Here is a 17,813-nt window from a genome sequence, read left to right on the forward strand (position 1 = left end):
CAATGGCGTTTAAATCCTACAAATAACATAATTCTATATCTACACGTGTAACATTCCGGGTAATGTAGTTCCCCGATGTAAGCTTACCCAAGGGAGTTTTTGACATAAAAACCGTTTCTGGCTACGAACTTTGAATGTGCCTAGCAATATTTTGAGGAATATGTCTAAAGATACATATGCGCTTAATAATTTCCTGCTCAAAAGACGGAGAGGCAACACTTTGACACTTAATGGAACACAACAAAGTGTTCCGTCCCTCGTTACTAGATGTATTGTAACACTACAACTCCCAACGTTCCATTCGCGCAAGCAACAATGTATCAGCTGATGGTGTCGCTGTGGCGAAAGGATGCGCTGGAAAGTCTGGCTCATTTCTCAGAATCGACTCTTTTGAACAGTTCTTTCAACGAACCCTTTAAAATAAACAATTCTCTGATTCTTTTGCGTCAGTACGTAATGGCGTCATCTTGCGTCCCTGGGGTACCATTAAATATTCAAACCATATATATATATATATATATATATTTTATTTTTTATTTTTTTTTCTTCTTTATTGGTATTTTCTTCATTAAGTTAGAGGTAAAACGGTTGTGTTGTAGCCATTTAATTATTTGGTTCAACTCTCACAAAAATTTAAACACAATATTTAACTATTAATTTCACAGTACATAAATTAAATTTATAACAAAACAAGATTTGTTGTTATTTGAATCGGAATCAAAGTGTCCAAAAATAATATCTTTAAAAGTAACAGATCTGTCTTGTTGGATATTATTTTTAATAAATGTTTCCATAACTTTCCAAAGATGTTCAGTATAGATGATAAACAGTTTCTTTGTGAACTTGGCAAAATGAGCATCTTGTCTCAATATTGTTTTTATATTTAATCATAAAAAAATTAACAAAAAAAATATTTTAAATGATACTTCTTTCACTTTATTGGTGGGAAAATATTTTTGTTGTAAAGACCAAATCTTTTTCCACTTTAAATTTTTAAATAAATTATTCCAATAAGAGATTCAAGGAGATATCGAGATAATATCTTCAGTTAACAGGGATCTAACTTTCTTTGTATGTCATTCCTGCTACTCGGTTCACTCCAAAAACTGACGTAGATAATCCGGCTCAATGCGAGTCGTGGATGTCTCGGTACAATGATTCAGTGAGTCGTTGACTCGCGGACAGCTTTTCCCGACTCAGTCCGATATACGAATCGTTCAGACCGGTTTTGTGAACCGGTTCGATTTATTCATGAAAAAAGATTTGACTCAAATGAACGATTCCGACATCACTAGGGCTGAGTTTGAGCTCTCAATCAAATCCCAGAGACGAGGAGTAGGAAGCTCTGTGGAGACATGTAAGATGGCAGAGCTGCAGATGTTACTAGAGGAAGAAATCCCCGCCGGTAAACGAGCTCTCGTGGAGAGTTACCAGAACCTCACGAGGGTCGCGGACTACTGTGAGAATAATTATGTTCAGGTAAGCACGCGCGGAGCTCCAGCACTGCTGCGGGGATCCGACAGGAAATGTGGTTGTAAAATAGAAAAGCAGGGATGAACTGCTTGTGGGAGATCACTTTGAGCGCATAAAGGGCGATCTTTTGAAAAACTTGCTCTTGTTGAAGTAGTTTGTTAAATAGATGTGTGGTCGTTACGGGATTCGTGTCGTTTACATTGAGGGTGTGTCTGGAGACTGTTTAACTCACACATAAGAAGTTTTGCTGATATCCACCAGAAACTTCAGAAAAGGAGGATGTGAGAATTGTCTGTTCTTCAGAACGATACATTTCTTTACGAAACACGTTCCTTAATAAGCTCGAAGAGAGAAATGAATCGTGTCATATGCGAACATGAGAGATAAAAGAGTTGAGTTGAGCTAAAGTCATATTTTAATAGATCAGTTTATCGTGTCTCTATCGTGTCACATCTGCTTCCTCAAAGCGCTGTCTGTGAACTCAACAGATTTATTTTCCAGGGGGAAAAAACTGAAATGAAACTGAAATATTTCATTTAATTCGAATTTATTTAGATATGAAACTGATTTTACAGACAGCTGTTAAAACATCAAAGTATATCAAACTGTTAATATATCAAGTCTTTATCTGTGCTACTTTTATTTTTAAGTTTTGTTTAGTTTTATTCATATAATAAGTTTTGTAATTATACAATGGCTTTCAGTATTGATTAATTATTAATGTATTTTTTTAAATAATAATATTATTATTATTGTAAGTTTTTATAATTATTTATTAAACTCGAATAATATATATATATATATATATATATATATATATATATATATATATATATATATATATATAAATATATAAGTTGAAATAATTTGCCTTTATTTACAATTTCAGTAATAATAAATGTTTAAAAATACCTTTTGTTCTTATTATTTGTTTGTATATTGTCCATTTATCAGAACTAATTGCTGAAACTGATTGACAGTTAAATGTCAAGAGGGTTCAGCACACTCTTGATTCGCAGCCTGAAAGGAACTTTTAAAGAAAGTGAAATACTCTGTAAGCAGTTGTGTCAGATGTTTGCAAACATCGAACCCATCTCTCTAACCTGTGTTTCTCTCAAGATGATTAACACCTGTTAGAAGTGCTTAAAATGAAACCACGGATGAGATCTATTGCACTAAAACAACACTATCAAGGTGTTTACCACGGTGTGATTATGTTCTAATTCCTTAAGAAAAAGTTGCCCGACAGGTAGCGCAACATTTGTTCGCAAAGCGGCCCGTCAGGTTTGATGTAAAATGGCAACCCTTTCCTTTGCAAGACCGAGCATGCACTGAGTCGCACCGATACTACAGCAGCGACCGCAGAAGAAGATGACTCCGATGGGAAACCGATCACTGCGTCTAGTGTTCAAGTCCTGGCTTGACAGTACGGCCTCCAGGCTGCCATGTGGCTTTTTCTCCACCCCGTCTATTCTTTCTCCACATCATGCCTGAGCGCAGGATGAAGACACTTCCTGTGAATGACTGTGTCGCTGTGATGATGCAGCAGCAGATGGTGGGAGTGGGTCTGTGTCAGCCACTGTCCCACTTTCTCATGTTCTCTGTGTGTTAGAGAGAGAGAGATAGAGAGAGAGAGGCATGTGAAGCATGTAAGGAGTGCCGTGAAGTCGATCGTCTCCTCCAGGGGCAGGACGGGTCACACTGCTGTATCTAGCCTACATGTGGAAATGTTGATCTTTCTCATTCTGGATTGAATCACAGATGACATCCAGAGACTTTATTTTACCCAGAATGCAAAGAATGTGTCAAAGGAATAGTTGACTTACTCATCATTATACCCTTCTTCTGACTTTCTTTTTAAAGTGGAACATGAAAGGAGAAGTTTTGGCAGAATGGCGTTTTCTATTTTCTGTGCAAATGAAAGTAGATCTTGACTAATGGCTGTCGAACTCCAAAAAGCACAGAATGCGTGTCAAAAAGACGTGTACCACGAAAGTGCTCAAATCAAACCAAGCGCTTGATTTCATGTTCAGAAACCCTAATGTATTACTCATGGAAATGTACAAGCATTTCTTTGAATTTTACATGAGTACTTGAATCCGAAAGTACTTAATTTTTTTATGTAAAAAGTACAGGTTGATGTACCATGTTTATAATTTTTCTAGTCCGCACTCATCAATACCTAGCAATTTACTGTCAAAACATTAACATTTTAACATGAAGAGTTTATTTATAAGAAAATATAACTCCATTTTTAGCAATTTTACAAATATCATTTTTTTGTTCGTTTTTTATTATTTGTTTATTTATTTTGATTAGGTTAAAAATAACAACAACAAAATGCAGCTAGCACAATAAAACACAATAATAACATGATAACCTCATAAAATTTAGAAAATTCCTAAAAAAAAAGTTTTGTTTTTGCAGATAAACTCTTCATATACTAAAATATTTACATTTCTTATAACTAAAGTGTGCAGGTAAGTGAATAACAAAATACAAAAACACTTGTGTAATATTAAGTTGCGTTTAGTTGCATTATTTTAACGTTATCTATTTACGTTTAACATTTGTTTGTGTGACTTATTGTGAGAGGAAAAATGTACTCTTAGTCACATAACATCGGTTAATGGGAATGCTGTCAATTCGCAATATTTAATTTTTTTATCAACATTTATAAAATAACGCAAAAGTTTTGCAACAATTCTGTAATAGGAATTGACATCCTAATGATATAAAGGTTCTGTTTACAGCAGATTTAGTTCACAAATAACTGACAGTCATGTTCGTTTACAATCATCAGTACATACATTTGGCGGGGTCTTGCACCATCAGTTGTATGCACGTTCAAGCTATCAGTTCTCAGTTTGTTTTGAGTCCGATACAAAGACTCACGGATCATTGAATCAGCTGCAATCAGATCAAGTCCCATTTCCAAATGAATCATCCAGAACAGTTTCAAAATTATGAAATAATCAGCTTGTTCATGAATTGGAGAATGCATATTTTTTTCTTGAGGCGGTGTATTAGTTTCAAAGTAACGAGGAATGGTAAGAAATAAAAATACACTTTGCTGCCCAACACTGAAAGTACTCCATACGATTCATGAGCAATATTCCAAATCTTATAAAGTGTATGATCGCCTTGTAACGAACTTAAATCCATAATATCTGAAAGGAGTCACACGTGAAATTTTACAACTGTTCCAAAGTGTTTGTATGGAAATGAGCAGCTTGGACAATCTGCTTAACTTCTCCTTTTGCGTTCCACGGAATAAGTTTGGATTTGGAATGACATGAGAGTGAGGAAACTTCGGGACACTTACATTTATGGGTTATGCAAATGCAAGGTGCCTTGCTTTACCCATGGATGCATTCAAAAGTTTAATATTTGTGTTTTAAATACTCCAGAGACCAATTTGCATGTTTGTCCAGCAACTGTTCCTCTTTTGGAATGCGAGACCGCATGCTGCTGTAACCTCCGTGGACAGGTTGGCTTCTGACAAGGATGCATTAATGAACACAAACCACCTGGCTTAGTGAGAAGGACAGAAACAGAAAACACTCCTGAACAGGTGGTGGACCTCCATTGCTATGCGCATAAAATGGATACGCAAGTTTAGAGAAGAAAGTGTTCTGATACTTAACGTTTTGATGTTTCCAACAGTCATTCTTAGTTTTTCTGTTGAGTTGAGGTGCCCTGATTTTGATTTATTTTTTTACATGGCCAGCTCAAAGGCACTTGTTAGTCTCTGAGTGTTCTGCCCTTCATGACCCAGGCACTGACTTCAGCAAACCAAGTGTACTGCAGACTAGCATTTTCCATATAATAGGACAAGTGTGAAGATCACTGCCCACCGTTCCAGCGTGGCTTCTCTGTGGAGGAAGTATTGTGTTCAGAACAATAAGCCTGATTTTATTGTGATATGAAAGACCTACACCAGAACTTCTGAAAGAGACACTCGGCACTTGACACTTTATGTAATATACTGTTTGGATATTTTGGAAAAATGTGATTGGTGAATTGCAAAAAAAAAAAAAAAAAAAAGTGGTCAACCACTGAAACGCATTCAGTCAGTTTGCAAAACTGTGAGAATATTCCGAGTTCTCACTGATATCACTTATAAAATACTGAGGTCATAAGCTTTTTTAATCTAGCTGTTTGTCCTGTGGCCTTCACAGGTATGGCTTGTTTCTCTTTGAATGAGTCACCGAGTCTGAATAAGGGTGACTCCATCTTGGGCAGATTGCCATATCATGGCTCCATCCTTTTTAACATGGGACTTCTATTTTGAATACCTTTCTCATCTGATATTTGATAACTAGTCAGACCTATACAAACTTCGGCAGTTTTTGACTGATTTATGTTGCACAATATAAATACGCTAAACTTCTTTTGAGAGACATCAATAAAAGTAATGATTTGAAGTTCATTGAGTGTTTTGATCCAGTAACCGCTCTGATAGATTTAGTGAGTGAAGGATTCATACCAGTGTCTACTGAGTTTGTGAGTTTTATTGAGTGATTCGTTAAAGAAATCAATTTGTAACAGTCATTTGATTGTGAAACAGTCAGTGTACACCCTAGTCTTGCGTAGCCAGACCAGATTGAAGGTCTGAAATCCATGGCAGCTTTCATTAACCAAGGCACACCGACATGTCAAACAACCAATCACAGTTCGTTTCGTTCATCATCACATTCGAGGGGTGGAAATGTTGCCACAATAACAGACCTAATTCTCTCTGAGATTTAAAATCGGATGTATATATATATTTTTTTTAATCTTTTTTTTTTTTTTTTTAAGTATATTTTAGTGTAGACTGCAGTCTTACACCCCTGGTCTAATGCAATGATTTTCACACTTTTAAATGTGGCTTTATCGTCAAACTACGTTTTGAGGCCACTGTATGCTTCAGTTGTGCATGGATGTCATTGAGTGTCTCCCATGGAAATGGAAACAATAACCCCCCAGATGTCTCTGTTTACAGAATCGAGGTCAGAGGCCAGCACAGTTATCCTGGGAGAGACCAGACTTAACCATCGCTAGCTCATCTCCAGCTAACATATGTCCTGGAAAGTGCCGTTAGCATTGCTCATGCCAGTATCTAGATTACGCCCCAAGACCATAATCCTTCTTTCGCTGGCGCATCAGTAAATCCTACAAATACTCATTATTTTTCCTGGTGGAGATCCTCAGCTGGCCCTTCACCCAAGCAGTGTTGGGAACCAGCATGCCCTTGGGTGGGAAACGCTCTTGAATGCCCCTTCCTGTGATCAGACACGGCGATTACAACCCAGTGGCTATAACAGATTAAAGAGCCATCAGAAGCCTGTAATTACAACCCTGCTTCTTTGGCCTTGACTTCCATCTGTTCTTTTGCATGAAAGAATTGACACAAAGGACACACACTTTGAACTCTTTAAAGGGCTAATCACCCAAAAATGGAAATTGGTTCGCTATATACTCATCATCAAACATCCCCAATGTGTATGACTTCCTTTCACTTTAGAGATCGCATGAGAAGGACGGAGCACAGATGAATGCAACAGATGGCTCCATCTTGAGACATGCTCTTTAAAATAAGAGTGCTGAATCTGTCGCAACAAAAATAGTCTTTAACCGTATTATGATTAATATGGTAATTTGCAGGCAGCAAAGCCTGTCATTTTTTTCTTGAGAAAAGTCATAAAATGATTTAATAAAAATAATAATCTGGGCCATGTTCTTGTTTATTTGCATTGTGCAAAAGAGTAACTTGGACATTAATTCAAACTTTTTTGTTTTTTGCCTCATAAGTAGGGATGTAACCATTACCGTTTTTTGACAGTAGATCATGATAAAATTCCCCACGGTTAGTAGTGTTGTCACGGTACCAAAATTTCAGTATTCTGTACCGATACCAGTGAAAATCCACGGTTCTCGGTACCAAAGCAAAACACAAAAATATGCTATTAAAAAAAGAAAAAAAAAAACTTTTTATCACTAAAAATTAAACCAATGCCATTCTTTATACTTATTTAAAATTGTGTTTAAAGTTTTTCTACAAGTAATATAATAATTAAAAACAGTAAACAAGTTTCACCCAAATTTGATTTGTCATTTAATTGATATAGTTTAAACATTTTATTTTTTGGTAAATAAAGGGGATTTGCTATTAAAATTAAAACATGGAAGAAATATTGTGTGATTTATTAAAAATGTTTTAATACATTTTTCAACAGTAGTAGCACTATCACATACATTCTACTAAATAATAGTAATATTTCTAGCACAAGGCCTTAATGTAAAAATTAACTTTTATTTTGACGGGTTGACGTGAATGGATATTTGATTAATTTATGCTAACTTTGACTAATTCCATGACTTTTCCATATTAAAATGTAAGTTTGAATTTCATGACTGGATTTTGAGATTCCGTCCACGTTTTCTGTTTCGCAGAAATCATAGCACTGTCTGCGTCAAGAACAGGGTTGACCGGGAACTCGGTAACACCGGTACTTAAAGAAAGCTGGTACAGTCACATTTAAAAACAATTTTGCACCGAAGTACCGGGTTTTTTGACAACATTAAAGGGGGGGGGGGGGGGGGGGGTGGAATGCTATTTCATGCATACTGAGTTTTTTACACTGTTAAGGAGTTGGATTCCCATGCTAAACTTGGACAAAGTTTCAAAAATTAAGTTGTACATTTGAAGGAGTATTTCTGTTCCAAAAATACTCCTTCAGGTTTGTCACAAGTTTCGGAAAGTTTTTTTAGAGTATGGCTCTGTGTGACGTTAGATGGAGCGGAATTTCCTTATATGGGTCCTGAGGCACTTCTGCCGGAAGAGCACGCGCTCCCGTAGAGCAGAGCACTGAGAGCACAACAGACGTTCACTGATCAGAGTGAGAGCGTCGCGAAAAGTTACAAAGAAGTGTGTTTTTGGTTGCCAGGGCAAGACAACCCTGCACAGATTACCAAAAGATAAACAGCATTAAGGGACCAGTGGATGGAGTTTATTTTTACAGAGCATCAACGGAGTTGTGCAAGTGTTTGTGTTTGTTCCCTGCATTTCAAAGATGCTTGTTTTACAAACAAGGCCCAGTTTGACACCGGATTTGCACATCGTTTATTTCTTAAGGATAATGCACTCCCAACGAAAAAGGGTCACGATCGTGTGTTGGAACCACATGCGGTGAGTAAGGGTGTACTCACACTAGCCAGTTTGAACCGTGCCCGAGTGCGTTTGACCACCAAAGTGCGGTACGTTTGACTAGTGTGAGTGCTCCGAACCGTGCCCGGGCGCGGCTCGATTAGCCGGCCCTGGCCCGCTTGGAAGAATATTATAAAACTAAAAAATATTATAATATTATAAAATATTATAAAACTAAAGACTTTTTGGAGTTATGAAGGATGCAGTACTACTCTATAGGTACTCAAGATTAACAGGATATTGAGTGAAAACGAGCATTTCACCCCCCACCTTTAACGGTTAGTATTACCTTTACATCTTTCAACGATTTGAACAAGTTACGGGAAACAGCTGTAATTCAGCTTTTCCTTAAGTGCCACCTGCTGTCAGAGAGTGGATTTTCAGAGAATTATATTTACATTCAGTTTGTGTACAGCATCTGTCTGGCCAAAAATGGACCGAATTTGCCTGCCCTGCTGTGAATTTTGACCGGTTGATGAAAAACAAGCTAATGTGGATTCTACACATATAAACAATTCAGATAAGTTATTTATAATTATTTATGGAGCAGATAAAATTATCATTTTGACTTATATCTTTATTTAAAGGCTGAAATGTGAGGTTTACCTTTTTATTAAACTTTTTCAAAGATTGATTTGAACATTTACATTAGATATATCAACATCCTATTAAACTGTTGTCAGTCAAGTTGTCATTTAAAATCTGGACATCGTTGGTAATGTTATTGTTTTAGTAATTTTGCAAAACAAAAAGTCATTTTATTTGTTGTTTGTTGATTTTTAAATATAAAACTTGCGGAAGTGATTTATTTGTTGTACTTAACTTCTCAAGCACATTTTAACAATACCGTGATAATACTGATAACTGTGATAATTTAGGTCACTATAATCGCGAAATATAGCTACATCCCTATTCATGAGAATATAAATAATACTGGCTAGGAAAAGTGTGAGTAAATGATGACCACAGTAAATGATCATTTTTGGACAAACTGAGCCTGCAAAGATTAGTTTGCACTGCCTTAGAAAATACCAGATGTGTTGAAGTCAGTGTTTAAACACTGTTGGCGTTTGTTGGGTTGGTGTGAAAATGACTATGTGTCCTGTCATTCTAAATCTAACAACCAACAGAATGTCTGCGGGCCGTTTGTTAGGGCAGAGTAAACTGGCCACTGTTATAAACGCTAAATATGTTCAAAACTGACTAGGGTAGTTGGTGGGTTGCTTGAATGACTTATTCACTAATTGGTCTTAAAAGATATTCCAAATGAGTATTTTCATTTACTCACCCACACATGTCATTCCAGATAAATACAGAGATTTTTTGAAAAATAATCCATCTAGTCCATATGGTACAAATGAATAGGTGCCAGAATTGTAGCACTCCAGAAAGCACATACTGTCATCATGAGGGTAATTCGTACCCCAGTGGATGAATCGATGTCTTCTGAGGTGGAAGAATAGGAGTGAGTAAGAAACAAAAATGCTAATATTTTAAACTTTAAACCATCAGTTCATCCAGGTTTATGGATTGTTGATTACTAATCAGTGTTGTTACTGTTAACTCAAATTTTAACTATTTATATCTTTATTTTTTATTTTTTTTACCTCTGATTTACGCAACGTCCAAACTGTTAGAACTCTCCTGAATGCATCCTCCTGAGCACATTCTCAGCAGCAGGAGTGTGAGTCCAACCCTCTAAAGACACCTTGGCAATTGAATCGCCACTAGCTAGTAAATATTTTAGTTTACTCACTAGAGATATATATATATATATATATATATATATATATATATATATATATATATATATATATATATATATATATTATAATTTATTTATTTTTTTGTAAAATGGCGCAGCTTTTTAAATATCTGAAAATACAACATCAGTCAGTCAAGCTTTATAATTATCAAGTATTATTTAAGAATAGAACTTTAGTAATTAGAAGTAAACTTAATAACCATGTTTGAATGCTTATTAGTCATTGTGACTGAGTGTTCGCGAGTGAAAATATATCTGAGCTAAACTTATACTTAGCCTCCAACTAACACACTGGCAAATAAAATCATATAATTATTAGCCATTGGCTAATATTAGATATAATTTGGTAGCCAGGAGGAAGATTTAGTCGCATATGCAAGTGATTTACTCATAATGTAGAGGGTTAGAGTCATCTTCTTCTTCTTCTTGCTTTATGGTGGATCGTAGACTTATAAGTGCATTACCGCCACCTATCTCTCAAGTGGACCATTGGCACTCCTAAATGCGATTGTAGATAGTGTCAGTGGTATTATAAGTCTACAATCCATCATAAAGCAAGAAGAAGAACACACCTCATGCACCTGCTGCTGAGAACGTGCTCCGGAGGACACGCTCGAGAGTTCTAACAGCCGTGATTCCCATCCACTTATTATAAGAGTGATATACTGCAACAGTTTGACTTAAAAATCTCAGTTTGTGTTCTGAAGAAACAAAGTAACCTACTTCTTGGATGTCCTGGGGGTAAGCAGATAAACATCAAAATTTCTTTTTTTTTTCTTTTTTCTTTTTTCTTTTTTTTTTTGCTGAACTATCCCTTTAAGAGATGTATTTTTTTCCAATGAAAAAAAAATCAGACTAGTGTCAGTGTGTATTACAGAATGGTAATGTAAAATGTGGTCTTGTATTCCAATACAGACAAACATTATGGATTGAAAAGCAGTGATCTTGGCATATGTTCTTAAGACAAGAATTTTATAGCTGCTAACTGTCTCAAATCTAATGCATATGCTAGTTAGAAGCAGTTACAAATATCGAAAGCAAAACAAAAATGCAAAGATTTAAATTTGTTTCGTTATTATTGGATTCATTATCATAAACTATTATGGCATGAAGTAATCTAGGTTATTGTTAACCTGCATGCTATTGTTTATTGTTCATGTTTGTGCACAATACATTAACTTGTTCATGTTGAATGACTGGTAAGCGATTAGTGGATTAGTTTAGTCTCAAAGCTGAGTTCTTTACAAATGCTAGAATGCCACTACACCCACAAACACAAACTACTGGATGTGTCATATCCCTTAACCTCTTCCTGTCAAGAGAGCGAAGCAGAGGGGGTATCTTCTCAAGGGTTACACAGTGTTAATAAGGGACATTCCTAGCATTTTTTCACCTGATATTCCGAGTAAATTTCCTTCAGGATATGTATAAGAGCAGAGTGAACTTGCTGTTAGCACCACAGGAAATCCAAACAAATCCCCACATTCTGCTCTTCTGAAGAGTTCAAGCAGAATTTTTTTTTTTTTTTTTTTTTTTTTCTACCGGATGCACATCACAAACTCTTCTTCATGGCCAGAAAGGGTGCAAAAACAATTAGCGGTCCCCTCCAAGTAAATACTGCATGTCCAACAAAAGTGTCCAAGAGAGCTACTGTTCCTTCCTGTGGTCCCTCCAGTCTGCAGGGTGGAGCGTCCCTCCTGATACGCACTTTTCTCTAGAGAGGAAACGTAGGCTTTTCCTTCCTGTGAACTTAGAACCAGGAACAGCCTACCTACCCTATGCAGGGCCCTATGATTTCGGTGATGCGGAATCGTGGAATCATAAAAACGTAATTCATAGTTTAACATGGAATGTCACGGAATGTGTCCAATTTTGAATGAATTATTTAAAAGTAGGTCATTACTGTATCTGTAACTATTAAGCCACAAAAGTCGATTTAATTATGAATCCTGAATGTTCTGCGTGTCTGTTAATGAATGGCACAGATGGGCGGTTTCATTTATTACACATATACTGAAGCACGCGTGATACTCAGTGTTTTCAGCATCTTATGTCTCTCTAAATGAGGATCTAAACACATGAATATCATCTCCAAAAATAAAACTGAGAGTCACTTCATGAGCATTTGACCGTTTGATTTGAGTAGAACTAGCGTCCTATCACATACACAGAACTGTAAAGGTATTCACAGCAACCCTTCAAAATCCGGTTTGATTTAAAGTCTATTTCTCAGTATAATGTACATAGACCTACTACTACTAAAATTAAACAAACATATTATTTTTTTCAGGAAAAATCACACAACATTTCTTCTATGTTTTAATAGTAAATCCCATTTGTTTACCAAAAAATAAAATAAGCTTTATTTTCAATAATCCAAAGATAAATTAAATTAATGTTTTATGCCTTCATTTGATAACCAGAAAGTTGTAAATGCACAACACAGAATTTCTGAGAGGGAAAAAAATCATAAGGCTACTTTAAGTTTTTTTTTTTTTTTTTTTTTTTTTTTTTTTATGCATTCAAATAATCGACATTTCATAGGGCCCTAAACATGAAACTTTAGTTAAACTTTTATTAAATTGATGTGAAATTGAAGTTTTGTGGTTTTAATTAATTATACATGATTTGTAAATTAATAAACTTTAATTTAACTATTAAAAAGGAGTCAAAAAAATAAATAAATCATATTTTGGGGAAAAAATGGAATTTAGGAAAAATTCTAACTATCTACCTATGCCTCGTGGGAAATTGTGCAGATGTTAAGCTTAAAGGGATAGTTCACCCAAAAAAATTTTAATCGTCATTTACTCACCCTCAAATTGTTCCAAACCTGTATGAGTTGCATTCTTCCACTGAACTTAGGAGATCTAAAAAAAAAAAAAAAAATTGCGTAGCCAAACAGTTTCTGTTTCTTATTGACTTCCATAGTATGTTTCCCACATTATTTTATTATTTGATTAACTGCATTCTTCAAAATATCTTATTAAAATATCTCTTATGTTCCACTTAAGATAGAATTTCATACAAACTTGAGGATAAGTAAATGATTACACATTTTTGGGTGAACTATCCCTCAAAAAAAAAAAAAAAAAAAAAAGTTGTCAGTTATAATGGTAATGTTAGTCTAGCCTTGTGATTGGTCAAATGAATCCTTCATGTTGTCAATAGACGTCTAACTGACTTACAGGATGTTGCCTTGGAATTTCAGCAATTTGTTGGTGGGAAGTTACTATTTAATACGATTTTCCGAATTTTCTAAAAGGTCGCATTTAACTCTGTTAAAGTTATCCATTGTTCGACAAGAGAGTTGCGTTTATCCCCTCCACCTTTTTCTTTTTCTTATCTCTGGGTTTTTGTGTCCGTGACCGTAGAAAAGATAAAAAGAGATTGATACTCCTGTCTTCTGGGAACTTGTCTTTCGTGGGAAGCTTTAGGAGATTTCTGAATACACCAATCAAACTTTGTTTCCGTGTGAAATGTCCTTCAGATAAAGGTGTTTTTGTTTTCTCTAAAGAATCAGCATGTTATAATGATTTCTGAGGGATCATGAAGACTGAAGGCTGACTGTTCACATTTAAAACATGAAAAAAAAATCATTTTTAAAAGCCTTACACGTATTTCTTTTAGCTGGATGTGGACTATGTGATATACAGACGCCTCATAGGGAAAATCCAATCAACAGAACAGTTATAAAACAGAATTACAACAATGTCTGATGATAGTACCGTACATCCAGACTGGAAATGGACCAGATGTTCTGTTTAAGAGATATGAGATTACAACCTGCCTTTATGGCACAATCCTAAGAATTTTGGATCGTATTCACACATCTTGTTTTGCACCATTAAAATGAAGTTTGTGTCTTCTGACATGTGGACAGGGTTTAAAATCTTCGTTTTTGTTGGTTTTCAGCGCCCTGAACTACTGTATAGGCAACATGAACACACACCTATTTCCAACCTTTATGTATATCTCTATAGTCTAGTGTAACAATGTCTATTTCTCTTGCCAAACACTTGCTAAAAATAGCCTGACTTTTGACCGAAGAGAAGCTCTGCTCCATGTTTCAGTGGAACATCTGTACAACAATATTATTGCATACCTTCATCACATAATTTGCTATGGGGAATGCCTGTGGAGCCAGGGCCCCCATGTGTAAATGACTTCTTGTGTATGTTCATGTATTTAATAGAGACATACAGTAATGTCTTCTCTAGCAAACTGCTGCTGCGGTTTCATCACTTTCTGGAGGAAGCACTTCTTCATTCTTTCAGACAGGAACTCTATAACACATCTGGCCCATATTTTCCATCCAAACAAGTCTAGACTTTTTTTATGTGATGAAACGAAATCTTTTCTCTGTTATTCAGATCTTTTATTAAATATATGATTAATTTCATCCTAAAACGTACATGCAGACCATGGTTTCCTCCTCTCTGCAGGTGCTTCAGTAATGTTTTACCTGCACTTGATGTGTCAGGTTGTGATGTCTTTTTGCAGAAGGTCTTGCATGACAGATTGTTTACCTTAATGATATCTCGGTGTACCACAGAGGTAGGCCAAATGGAGAACTGAAAATACCACAGTTAGAAAAAAACAAGTTTCATTTCTGTGCGGTTGTGGTTAACGCAGGTTTTTTTCCTTTTTTTTTTTTCTTCTTCAATCTCTTTGTTACAGAACAGCTGTGCCATTCAGAACTCTTTTAAACTAGCATCCACAATGTAGGTGAAAGATAAGACCTTTTTTTTCTGCAGTACATTTTTTGTTGAATTATCCTATAATAAATACACAGAACCAAAAGTAACAATTATAATAAAAATAATTATTATTATTGCATTTTTTTTTTTCAAATTATTACTGTTATTGTTATATCAAATTCGTTTTGTTAAATGTCATTTTATTTCTATTTCATTTGTTTTGGGATGTATAACTCCAAGGCAACAACAGTATTCAAATATCTCAAATGATTTTACCAGTTGTTTATGATTTACAAGGTGGACAAGGTTTAAAAAAGAAAACTCAATTAATTTATCATTTTACCTTTCTAATTGTAAACTATTTTAGAACTTTGTTAAACTAGAAAAATGTATAAATGAACAATAAAAACTATATATGTTGGATTCTATTTTTCAGGCCTTACTGAGAATGACTGGATTGAGTAGAAAACTGAATATCTGTAAATATTTCACATTACTTTGTCCACCCACCTTGACAGGAAATTGAAGATACCACAGAAACCGATCGCTTCACAATGAAGCAGATGATGTAGCATATGAGAATGGAATGTCTACACTTCCGATGACTTCAAATGTGGGAAACTACTTCAAATATGCACCAACTTTTCCCTGAAAATAACACATTTTACAGTTTTGATTGAATATTTAGTTTGCTCACAAACCACATAAGTTGCTAATTTGATCAAATTCAGTGACTTGACCATTGCTTTGAAAACTGTAACAACTTGTTACCCTTTAAATGTAGCTGTTATTTAAAAACTTGCACAGTTTGTCTCTTAGAAGTTATATTTAAACCAGGCAGATACAGTAGGAATGATTTTAGCCAGTTACTTTGGGTTATATATGAGATAGTCCGTGGGCAGTTTGTAGGAGGTCTATCTGAGACTAGACGTTGTTATTGTGAAAATGTGCATTAAGGTGTTTTTCTGACCTTGACCTTCAGGCACAGGATAAGAGGAAAGCGTTGGAGGAGACAAAAGCCTACACCACCCAGTCTCTGGCAAGCGTGGCCTACCAGATCAATGCCTTAGCCAATAATGTCCTGCAGTTGTTGGATATCCAGGCCTCGCAGCTGCGCAGGATGGAGTCCTCCATCAACCACATATCTCAGGTCAGATATTAAAGCTGTCTAATATCTCTCTCTCCATCACATTTCCCTTGCTTTGTCCTTGTCTGTGTAGGGATTTCATTAGTTGGTTCTTTTATTTTAGGACCTTCTCCATGTGAATGAATGTTTGTCTCACAGTGACTGAGTGGTTAATTTATGTCTTGTTTTCGGGTCATCTCTTTTGTACCCCGTTTCTCTTTGTTCATCGCAAATGCATCTCTATATTTATTTTGGTCATCATGGAGATGTAAAACTCTCCAGTAGAATTCTTGTGCAAATTTGACCACTTTTATATGTAGGGCTTGGACAATAAATCAATGCATCACAAAATCGAGAAATGATTCCGCGTCGATTCTGAGATTTTCTGAAGTCATCGCGATTCTTTCTTAAATCGGTTCTGAGCTTAGTTTCGAACATCAGATGGCTCTGCTTGCTTTGGAAATAGCCATATTCTGCTTGCTTCCAGTTCCTTTCACACACACCACTTGAACCTAAAATAATCGTTCATAAAGTTCGAAAAGGTTGAAGTGAATTACAAGGATGATCACAGTGGGCCGTGTTTACATTTATCTCGCTTCATAAAAGCATAAGAGTATGTGCAAGTAAATTTAAACACTAACATTACTCAGCCAAACGCACAAGTGCTGTTCTTCATGAGCATTTGAGTGTGTGGTTAAAACCATGCCTACAGCGTCATCTGCTGTTAAAAACTAAGCTCAGAATCGATTCGAGAGAGATTCACGATGCATTTTGAAAATCTCAGAATTGACATTATTAAAATGACCCCTATTCACATAGATCTGCGAAAATTACTATCACTTTATTGTGCATGCCAGGCCAGTAGGGGGTTATGTCACTTTGTAAAGAAACACTACGCACCCGCGCATATATCTATAGACTAAATTCATAATGCATGCATATTGACGTCAATGGTTTTACAAATTTGCATTTGAGTAGTTTACGTGGAGACAATAACACTATCTTTTTCAGAAACTTACAATTAATTGAAATATAGTTTGATGTTAGCATGTTGCTACGCTAATGGTGTGTTGCTCTAAAAAAATATTAAAAAATACTTAAAACACTCAACAAATGGGTAAAATAGTTAATGTTTAGATTTTTTTTTTTTCACTGAATAATCTAAATTGTAAATCTAGTTTAGTCTTTTCACTGAGCTCATCACAATGCAATCTGGTATTGAATTGTCCACAAAGGATACATACAATAAGGTGTTTTTGAAAGAAGCATACTGTTGAGTGTTTGCAGCAGTGGCAGTAGATAGACATCTCACTAGGCAACTTTAAAAAATAGAACTCTCATCTTTAAAATACAGTTTGTTGGCATTTTTGAGGTTTAGTTTCTTGTCCATCACTTGTCTCCTTTATGGCATTGTCAACAAGACCTTCAACCATCGAAAGATTCTCAGAATTGGATCACTTATTCGACAAACACCAGTTCTGTCTTTCTCACCCTCGTGGCACAAACACTGCCCTCAGTGAAGCACTGAACCTAGAATTACTAGACTGATATAATCTG

The 17,813-nt window shown here is 35.6% G+C and overlaps 1 protein-coding gene across 10 annotated transcripts in view; it reads left to right on the forward strand.

The window, feature by feature from the left end:
- The first annotated feature begins 1,259 nt into the window (after positions 1-1,259).
- The window catches only part of abi1a (abl-interactor 1a), a 53,133-nt gene continuing 36,579 nt past the window's right edge, over positions 1,260-17,813 (forward strand). For 2 of the 10 annotated variants that reach the window (XM_052595855.1, XM_052595849.1), the window contains exons 1-2: positions 1,263-1,479; positions 16,113-16,280. In XM_052595855.1, the coding sequence (XP_052451815.1) occupies positions 1,273-1,479; positions 16,113-16,280 (375 nt within the window). In that variant the 5' untranslated portion in view covers positions 1,263-1,272. Of the gene's footprint in view, positions 1,480-16,112; positions 16,281-17,813 lie in introns of all 10 variants that reach the window. The other 8 variants (XM_052595847.1, XM_052595850.1, XM_052595848.1 and 5 more) reach the window with 8 other exon arrangements.

Source organism: Carassius gibelio, chromosome B24 (assembly GCF_023724105.1).
Source record: "Carassius gibelio isolate Cgi1373 ecotype wild population from Czech Republic chromosome B24, carGib1.2-hapl.c, whole genome shotgun sequence".
Lineage (NCBI taxonomy): Eukaryota > Metazoa > Chordata > Actinopteri > Cypriniformes > Cyprinidae > Carassius > Carassius gibelio.